Genomic DNA, 10,990 nt, shown 5'->3' with positions numbered 1-10,990 from the left:
GGTTAGCGGCGGGTTTACCGGGTATATAGCCTTACCGTCTATAAATCTGGCTGCATGTAAGTAACCTATAATCTACCTACGAGGTACTAGTGACCTGCCTATATAAGCAAGCTTTTAGAATATTTCTTATCTACTAAATTCGGGCGATAGTATTAAGCTATTGGCTCTACCTATTAAATAGACTAATTAGGATTTTCTATACCGGGCATATAAAATCGCTATTAGCTCGGTAAAATATAGGGAAGTTTTAGCAAGCCAAATCTAACCAATTAGACAACTTTAACTGGCGGTCGAAGTTCCTTAACATCTTTACGCCGCGCAAGTATACCACCTATCTCTCTATACGCAAAATTAGGACGCTTTTTCCCTTCTAATTTTTTCCTTTTAAAGGTTTTTATAGGGTTTTATCGAGGCCTAAGCATATAAAGGATCGGGGACGACCCTTTTTAAAGGGGGGGGCATTATTAGGTGAAACCTAAGTAGATAGCTATATAGCTGCGAGGTACAGGCGACCCGCAGGCGACTCGCCTGTGAGGCACGTGCGCTGCACGTACCTATGGAAACCCCTTACCTCGCACCTTAGACCCCTCCTTTTCCCTTAAGGATTCGTCTCTACTATACAATATACCCTATTGTTCTATCATTGGACTCCCTATCTACATCCTTACCTTATAGTAGTAGTAATTATAGTAGTACTAGTAGATCTAATACCCAAAATTTAAAATAATTCTCGGAAAAAATAAGAAAAAATAAGAAAAAATAAAAAATAAAGTAATAGGCTATATATTAAATAATTCTTCTTAGTAAGAAAGGAAGCATAGGATGTCAGAAAATCCGATAATTAAGTAATTAATAGGGTAGAAAACTGAGAAATAAATTTCTTAAAAAGTTTTAAAAAATGGAAACATTAATTTAAAGCTAATATGTTAAAATAACTAAGGAATTAGTAAGCGGTATAATATAAAACCAAGAAACAAATTTCCTAAGAATTTTTAAAAATTTAAATCGTTAATTTAAAGCCAATATATTAAAATAACTAAGAAACTGGTAAGCGGTATAATATAAAACCGAGAAAAGAAAAAATAGATCTTTATTAATTTAAAAATAGTTCTAGAGGCTTTTTTTTTCTAAAAATATATAAAAATTATATAACTTAAAAAATTACTTACTTGGGAGGTATATTAAATGCTTTATAAGAGCTATTAGATTAAAAATCTAGTATATAAGTTAGTTTATAACGTATATAGCTAATATAAAGCTCTAGCTTACTAGATATTCGCTCATTCATTAAGCGATAGGGTGTTGAAGGTCGACGTGGTCAATTAAGAGTGAAGATATCTTGGGCGCCAAGACCTCGTGTATACTAAGCTATTTTGGGATTGGCGCCCCGACCGTCCGCGCCTGGACGGTTACTATCCAAGAAGAAGTCCGAGCGCGATAAGAAAGTTTGGAAATTGTCCTTGGATTATGTAAGCTCCTTGGCAGAGGGTCTAATTTTTAATCGCTCCCCACCTCTCTACTCACCTCTCCACTTAGGGCTGCGTTGGCTATTCCAACAACCTACTGGATGTGTGGCAAGACTTTGCCTTTCGGACGTGCATACTGAACTAGCAGAGGTCTACGATCCAGCTTAGCTTGGACACACCGCGCACCATGGCTGTCTTTACTGCGGAACAGGAAGAAATCATCAAGACAAACTCTGAGGCAGCGACTATCAGCTTCATCCGTGCTAGTCTCCCAAAAGAGCATACCCCATCTGCAGCATTAAGTGAAGGTACGCAACTCAAACTAGCTGCTTTTCACTTCTAAAAGTAATAGATACCATGCCTCATCTCAAATACCTTCTCTACAGGCTTTCCGACAGCAAGCTAGCTCGCTCTATCACATTTCCCGACTGGCCCGACAACTTGGCCACCAAGCTTCGCAAACTTGCAGATGCATGGGTTGATTCGGCGAGACTTCCAGATGCATTGAGGCTTCATTTGCCTTTACTACTTAAAAAGGTAGTTTCCGAGGCCTCTGAGCTTGATATCTGGGCCACCGTTGTCGAACTTCTCAAAGAATTCGACAGCCCGACGGTGATTCCCACAGAAGACAGCGTCGGCACTACTACCGCCGCAGTGAACAGTCGTACAGTCCAATCCTTGAAAAATGATTGGGCAAGTGCCTTCATTCCGGACTCCTTAAAGGCGCTGAATGACGTCATTTTGGACTTCGATAAAAAACTACTACCAGAGAATAACGAGTTCTACGCGAGGACATTGGTATTCATCCAGAGTAGTGGCATGGGTAAATCGAGGTTGACAGACACTTTCGGCCAAAGTTCCCCTATGATCAACTATGTCCTCCGGGAGGAAGGCACCTTTGGCTATCCACCTGCTGACCATGAGATACTGTCGCTTATGCGAGAGCAGCCGTCGGATGTCCAGAATGGTATTTTGACTGACTCGCTCAGTCGATCATCGAGAAAATATCCAAAAAGTAGGGCGAGCGTAACGTGGTACCACAGTCTAGCAGTAGGACTGCTCCAGGCTAGCTTTGAGACTTTGAATACCTGGGTCAAAGAACGGTCTGCTCCGACCCTTGAGGACCTGGCATTTCTCATGCATGAGGAGATGGCGCACAATTCTGGATCTGAGTCCCTGGATTGCCGGCCGGAGCCTCGCATCAAGTTCTGCAAGTCGGTTGCCAAAAGAGCGAGAGAGATAGCTAACAACTTGATCAACGTCTCGAGTTGGCGGCAGGTGTTCGATGATGAAGCAGACTCTGCTATTCGCCTTGAGCTCATTAACAAAGAGAAAAATCATTTGAAAGGCCTCCTGGAAGCTGTCCGAAAATTATTGGATAATCTTAACAGGTTTCAGCGCAAGGATGTGCGCCGCCCGCCCCTGGTGGTTGTTTTTGATGAAGCCTCAAGTTTGTTGAAAACAGGAAAGTCGGGAGAGATACATTCCGGGCAGTATATTGCGCTCAATCGAATTATGAGCTGTCTAAAAGAATCTCCCATATGGTTCTTCATCGTTTCTACTGAATCCCAGGTGGGAACGATTTTGCCACTAAATAATGCTCGACCGGCTGGCGACTACGCAGAGGATCCTTCTCTTCGGTTTATTGTTAAATCCACCGCTAAGCTGAAGCGCATTCCTCCCTTTCTGGCCCTTCGGCTTGATATTCAGGACAGGAGCACTATGCAAGATCCAACTAGGATGCGAAACGAACTTCGCAAAAATCTGTCAGATTTTGGTGAGCCAAACCACATGGCAATGTTTGGTAGACGATTGTGGTTTGCATATAGCGATGATCCCGAAGAGATGAACGAAGTTGTCAGAGCGAAACTCCTCGGTGGCGTGCAGCAAAGATTGTACGATCCCCGCGACGTGAATCACGTATTTGCGGCATTGTCCTTCCGCCTCTCCTTGGACCCTTGTATGCACAACTCAAAGACATTACCTCTCATAGGGACCGCTGTCAATTCATATATGAGGGTGGTCATTTCCATAGATGAAGAAGCAGAAACCATGCACACCATAACCCCTTCGGAGCCTATCGTAGCCAAAGCTGCGATGGAATACCTCTGCGACGAGCACGTCTGGGCCGCAAGCATTAGAACTCTCGTTAGAGAACTTTTCGACAAAGGATTAGTCGACAAGGGCCTCAAAGGAGAGCTATACGCACGTTTGCTGTTGGTCCTTGCTCACGACTGGGTTCGATGCCGTCAAGGGCGAGTTTCTCTTCTTAATCGAGAACCTCCTCAAGAACCCGAGTCTATATCTAGTCGTACACCCAATTCAGAATCTAGTCCGAAATTCATGAAATCATTCACAGTGAAGAAATTTCTAGAGGCGTTGTATGTCAAAGACTGTCACAAATTCATCAACGAAGTAGACCCGCAGATACTTGGGGCCAGGATGAACTTCACTCATTTTGTTCCTACTGATGCAAATCTTTCCCCTCAGGTCCTTCCAGATTTACTTTCTGACCTGCTACGCCGCAGCGCCGCACTACAGCTAGCTCTGAACCAGCCGACGTACGATATACTATTGCCTATCTACTTTGGCGGAGAGAACGAGCCATTGGACCCTTCGAAATGCGGTTGCGTAATGATACAGGTTAAGAACAAGGGTGCTGCTATAACGCCTGGGGCTATCTTCCATGAGGAGTTCACGACGGTTGGTAATGAACAGGAGGCCTCCGACGTACCGACCAAACGTAAGAGGGGGAATGCCTCTGGCTCATCGACCAGCCGCAGGAATGCGAAGGCCCCCAGCCGCGGGAATGCGAAGGCCCCCAGCCGCGGGAATGCGAAGGCCCCCAGCCGCGGGAATGCGAAGGCCCCCAGCCGCGGGAATGCGAAGGCCCCCAGCCGCGGGAATGCGAAGGCCCCCAGCCGCAGGAATGCGAAGGCCCCCACCAAGGAAGCGGAGGCCCCCACCCCCGGGGAAGCGGAGGCCCCCACCCCCGGGGAAGCGGAGGCCTCCACCCCCGGGGAAGCGGAGGGCTCCAAGAAAGCGAAGGTCCCCCTCCGCAACGGGTCGTACTTCGTTCTCAATGAGATGACGAACCCCATTCTATTCTTACTATTTGACCTTGGCATTACCATAACTGACAGATCCATTGCTCCACGTGTCGAAGTCTCCTATAGCAGCAACGGCGAACATTCCCCACGTGTGTGGGCTATCCATTCGAGAGGACACGACAAGACAGTTTTTCACTGCTTAGAGCTCATGAGTTGTGAAGAAGCTAGTAGAGCATTCTTCACCTCTACAGTGCCGGGCGTCAGTGATCACGATATACTAGCCAGGAGAAATGAGACCTTCTATAAGTTGAGTAGGGATTTCAGATATCCGCCGGTGGAAGATGAACGAGATGCGCCGGTGGAAGATGAAGGAGATGCGTCGATGGAAGATGAAGGAGATGCGTCGATGGAAGATGAAGGAGATGCGTCGATGGAAGATGAAGATGCATCGATGGAAGATGAAGTAGATGCGCCGATGGAAGACGAAGGAGATGCACTGATGGAAGATGAAGGAGATGCGCCACTGAGTAAGCTATCTTAGAGAAAGCACTATGTGACGGACATTACAGGTTCTCATTCCGACTGTAACTAGGGGGTGCTAGGAGCGAAGAATATGTATAGATAGGACAAGATAACAATCTCAATAAATTCTGTAATGCTCAAACTGATCGCTAGCTTGGATGAAGCAGTGCCTAACCGGTCTCATCTAAACCGACCATGCCAGTTCCTCTCCTGGTCCCAACCCATAGCAGCACCACCTGCGATATGTAGAACCAGTATATACATAAATGCCATATATCCAAGAGCGGGTTGCAGATTGCAGCCCTAAATCGCGCCACGTACGGGCCGGCATTGTACCAAATGGCTTGAACAAAAGCAATAAGGATATCTATGTGAAGGATAAGTATGGATGGACAGGACAGCCAAGACAGGGCGACCGCTACTCCTGAACGGGCCGGCGTCAAGGCGGAAGATGAAGATCGGATATTAACTACTAGCAGGGACTAAGACCATAGAACAGCAGCATCTTCGTGTACATATATATTCACTCAGTCTGCAGTAAGGCTGTGGACGAAATAGTATTGTACAAATGTTTCCGGTTAGCAAGCTGCAGTAAATGAACCTCCCAGTCCATAACGTAGAGACCCACGAATCGGCCAGCTTTATTAGTAAGGAAGGTAACTTACTTCACTATACTGTCACATGCGTCATAGAACAGTTCCGATGCCAGAAGGAAAGGAAAATTCTGCTAAAACGGTCATTAAGATAGGCTTTAATCCTACTACAGACGTATTGGTTAAGGAGCAGGGTTGTGACTTGATGTGGTGGGAGCTAAGCCAAATCTAGGGGGTACGGTCCCTAATTAATACCTCCGCGGCTCGATCCGGAATGACTTCATCCCTTTATGTGGCAAGTTTTCTAGGACTTTTTATATATGCACGCCTTATAAGCCAATCTAGAGGCTCTATACCGTATAGAGCTTAGTATTAAAGTCTCGAGTTAGTTAGCAAGGGTGCTAGCGCCTCATTTAACGCTTGGATATTGCGGTAAACAGCAGCGACGTGGCCAGGAAGCCTATAATATTTAGTGTAGTCAATTAAAAGGCTTCAATATTATCGCCGTCTATTTAATTATTAAATTGTTAGTAAAATATCGTCTTTATACCGCCTAAAAAATGTTATATATCTTTAGCTCTAAAGCCTTTAAGGCCTTTAAAGCCTCTAAAAGCACCTTAAGCCTAGAAGTCCTATTTACAATCCTTTTAAGCGACGTAGTATACACATAATAGCTTATTAGCAGTAGCTATACAGCCTCTAGAGGCTTTAGCGGCTTTAGAAGTACAGGTAGTAGTGCTAATTAAGGATATTAAAGAGGACGAATTAGGAGCCGTTTTTAAGGCCTATGGCGAAACTACTAAGAATAGGGTAGATAAGGTAGGTAAGACTAAACTACCAGAGCTATTAGCTAAAGAAGTTATAAAAATAGGCCTTCCCGCCGTTCCTACTTTATAAAAGCCTATAGCCGCTATTCCTAAACTAGATCTTAAAGTTATTAACCTTTTATAAGGTATATTACTAGGGTATATAGTAGGGAGTAGGTAAGCCAAGTATAAGTTATAAGGAAAGTTAATAAAAGAGGACGATATAATAATAAGGGTAGATAATAGCTTAAGTATAAAGAGAGAGACAAGCTAATAAGGAGGGAAAGAGCTATAAGCCTAAGGAGCTTATAAGGAGGTACTAAGCCTAGCTATAGGCTAGGCCTTAGCTACCCCTTAAAGCTCCTAGGCGATATAGCTAAGTAAGGGCTAAAATAACCCTTATATTGCCCCCCCCTTTATTAGGGCTGGCCCCTAGCCCGTATACCTAGATAAATTAATTTCTATATATAAAAATGTAAGCAGTGCCGAAGTCTTGCTTATATAGGGAAATAGGAAATAGGGAGAATTAGCTAAGCAGCCTTAATAAAAGCCTTAACCTATAGCTAAAACCTAGTAGGAAATAAGGCCTAATTTAGGTAGGAAAAGAGCGCCTACTAGTAGGGAGTTAATTATATACAATTAATAAGCATATAGCTCGTTTATACGTCTTTATTTTAACGTCTTAACTACCTTACCTTAGCCGCGCAATTAGTTTTTATAAGGAAGTAATAGCTAAATAGCTATACGCGTGTTTCCTTTCTTTTAAATTACACTATTATTATAGAGTAATATTAGTAATAAGAAGAGATTACATAGGATCTAAGAGCTGTTACTATTCTCTTAGGTAAGTTATAGCTCTTAATGCAAGCTAGAGCTCTTAAAGCGACTAAAGCCTTATAAAGTATTACGGCACTAACCTAACGTATACTGTTTTATACTGTCTCGTACTGTTTCCTACTATCGGCTAGCCCACCACTAGCGACTTAGCGGCCGGCCCTACTATTTATATATAATACCCCCTTTCCACCTTCTTTCCCTCTTTATACTATAACGTAGTTATTTAGTCTACTTTATTATAGCACTATAACAGTTTATAGTATCTTTAATTTACGCCCTATCGCGATTACTAATTCCCTATACCCTAGCTAATTAACCTCTACCCTAAAGCAATCGCGACCTATACGCGCCTCTACTAAAACTAATACATCCCTAGTATAGTCCTAAAACAATCCTTAGTTTTTACCTAGCGCCTAAATAGGCGACACTAATAACGCCAAAATGGCCAAAACCTAAAACCCCCGCGATGTTTTTATAAACCTCTTTATAGAGATATACCCCAATATCATATAGATAATCCGCCGTTCCCTACTATACCCTAAGACCTTTAAGCCTAGTAAAGCTTATCTTACCCTTATTAACTATACCAATAAGTTCCTTAATAATATTAAAGTAGGACTATAGTATATATATAACATAAACACCGCTAACAAGAAAGCTAATAAAAACCTTAGTACCCTTATCGCTTTTTAAATAGAAACTATTAACTCCTAGGTAGAGACTATTACCGTTCTAAAATAATTAACCCCTATAATAATAGTAGTAACCTAGTAGAAAAAACAAAGATCTAAAGACCCGCCAATATTTAGCGGAAAGGCACCCCGCTAAAATAATAAGCTAATTTTAAGACCTGGCATATTAAGATTAAGGGAGTCTTTAACTAGGACTAGGACTACTTTAATACAGTTTAGTCCTAAATCCTTTATATCTCAGATATACTAGAGGATAAGGCCTATAAGTTTATTAAGTAGGGCCTAGAGCTTATATATAAGAACCTAAACAATATATCTACGTGGAAATGGCCTACTAAGGAAGATATACTTAAAGACCTTACTGCCTACTATAAGGTCCTTAATATAACTTAGGTTATAAAGAACAAGCTTAACTATTTCCCCTAGGGCGAGTATAATTACTAGTCCTAAAAGGGAGAGCTTAATAAGTTAATAGTCCGCGCTAAGAAGATAAATAAATAGAAGGTGGACCTATTCTAAAAGTTTATCTCTTTAAAGATAGAAGAGCTGGTACTTAGACTTATCTATAAAATTAATAACAGCGACTATATAGGTTAGAGTAAGTAGATAGATATATTTACTAAGAACCTCGCAAACTATGCATACTAAGCTAACCTTAAAAAGAACATTAACTACCGCCTACCTACCTAAGCCCCTGCCCCTATGTTAACTTTAACCCTAATAGTAACTAGAGAACCTATAGACCTTAATAAAATCTTAAACACAGAGCGTAAGCGCCGCGTTAATAATAAACTATACCTTACCTATAGCCTACCCGGCTACTAAAAGGATGCCTATAATCCCGCTAAGATAGTAAACCTAATCCTAATACTACCCTATTAAACGACGTAAACTAATAACTGCGGACGTAGTAACTATAGAGTCTATTATAAACGCGGTAACCGTAGAGCCTATTATAGCCGCAGCGGACGACCCCCCCCCTTTAACCCTACAGCTTAGTTACTCTAAACTATACCTTATATAGGAGCCCAACCCGTTAATAACGCCTAGTATTAGTAACTTTACGCTAACAAATACGAACACGGCCACGTTATTAGTGAGGTATTATCTTCCTATACCCTAATTAAAATTAAAACTAATACCGCTAGCTAAACGGACACTGGACTACCCTACTAAGATAGCTCTATACCCTAGTTATTAAAAGGCAGACCCTTAAACTAAGTTATATCTAAGGGTTTAAACCATATAAGGAGGAAGATAAAAAGATTAAGTCCCTATTACTAGATTAATTAGTCCTTTCTATTAGTAAACTACTACTTAATTTTAGATTAGCAAATAGTAATAAGAAATTAATCCTTATTTAAACCTAACTCTCCTTATTACGTAACCTATACCCCTAAGTTTATATTAATATAGTAAGCCTAGTGGACTTTAGTAATACTATAATAGCATTTACTAACACAGAGTCTATTATCCCTTAACCCGTCTACGTCCAACGCTAAGGCCGCATAGATAGGAACGCGTAAAAATCAGGTTAAACAAGAGCTTCTTATTAGCTAGATCCTTATCGATAACGTTAGACGCACGCCGGCGGGTTAAGGGATAAGAAAGTATAATATTATAACTAAGAAGCTACTAGCACCTAGGCTACTACGCCTTATAGATAGTATTCTAACTTCGCTTATTACGGACTACTTTACTGCCTAAATATTAATTGGCCTCTATACTAAAGCTATACTCTTTTTTATTACTAAACTCTCGCCTACTACTCTAATTATTCTAGGTATGCCCTAGCTTTAGAAGCATAAGCCCCATTTTAGCTTTAGGAAACTTAAAATCCGCTTTAACTTAAACTATTACTTTAAACACTACCTCCTATAGGGGATAACCAACGTTAGCAGGGACGCCCTATGTAGATACTTAGCACTACTAAGCCTAGTGCCTAGGACTATATATAAAGTCCTAATAGTAAAAGACGTTCCTAATAAAGGGGAGCCTATATAACTGTAAAAAAACGAAATAGTAGAAGACTAGATTACCCTAATACTTAAGACTAAAATAACAGGCTAGCTAGCCCTACTAAGACTAAGGAAGAAGGTCCGCTTTACGCCACTACCACTAAGAATCTAACTCTAACCTAGGCACCATTTAAACCCTGGCCGCCTAGCCTAATACCCAGAACTAAGCTATATACTATATACGTATACTATAGCCCGCGTTATAGTAAGGACTGGCTATAGAACTATTAAGACCCAGATAATAGAAACCGCGCCACTATAACGCCTAACCTTATACCTATCTCCCGCGTATACTAAATAGGGCCGCCGCCTTATTTCCGCCCCCCTAGGCCAACTAAGCTATATTAGCCTAGCTGTAGCACTAGAGAACTAAATACGCCCTAACCTAGACGATATTAAATGCACTTATACTATTAATTTTACCTAGTTCTATAAATAAAAAGACGTAAAGGTAATAAGGATCTATATAGCGGAGCTAGTAGAACTAGTTAAATAAGATAAGCACCAATAGCTGCTTAAAGAGCTGCCTATAGGCCTAATAGAAGTACCAAACCTATTAAAAAGGTCTTTCCGCCGGCTAGTAGAAGGCAACTATATAATAAAGGAAGCCTATAAAGTGCTTCCCCCCTATTTCTATAACTTCCTTAAGATAAATCTAAAAACTAAACCTAAGCTTTTATATCAAAAGATAGTCGACACTAATATTAAAAAATTCCTAAAAGGCAAACCAGAATTAACCCGCGAAGATATTCTATAACGCCTACTAAAGAAGTTTAGTAAATATATTAAATACTTCCTCCCTAAAAACGTAGATAAGCTGCCCCTTTGCCAACTATAGGACTATAAAATTAAGATTACCCCTAGAAACTAGGCCCCGTCCACTTTTACCTACTAAACTTAGGTATATAAAGAAGTGGATTAATAAGATACTAGATAAGGGTTTTATCCGCAAATTAACCTTACTAGCTACCGTACTACTCCTCCTTACTACTAAGGCCTAAATATA

General features: G+C 41.3%; 1 protein-coding gene across 1 annotated transcript; it reads left to right on the top strand.

The window, feature by feature from the left end:
• Window positions 1-1,537: 1,537 nt before the first annotated feature.
• K441DRAFT_693284 (uncharacterized protein) lies at window positions 1,538-5,108 on the top strand (the record flags this gene model as incomplete). Its single annotated transcript, XM_067652639.1, has 3 exons — window positions 1,538-1,774; window positions 1,819-5,043; window positions 5,086-5,108. The coding sequence occupies exons 1-3, from the start codon at window positions 1,654-1,656 to the stop codon at window positions 5,106-5,108; spliced, it is 3,369 nt and encodes a 1,122-aa protein (XP_067508631.1). The 5' UTR covers window positions 1,538-1,653.
• Between the last annotated feature and the right edge of the window lie 5,882 nt (window positions 5,109-10,990).

This window comes from Cenococcum geophilum, assembly GCF_001692895.1.
Source record: "Cenococcum geophilum 1.58 unplaced genomic scaffold K441scaffold_5, whole genome shotgun sequence".
NCBI classification, from domain to species: Eukaryota; Fungi; Ascomycota; class Dothideomycetes; order Gloniales; family Gloniaceae; genus Cenococcum; species Cenococcum geophilum.
Note: the sequence above shows the minus strand (reverse complement) of the source record. Positions and strands in the feature narration are given on the sequence as shown.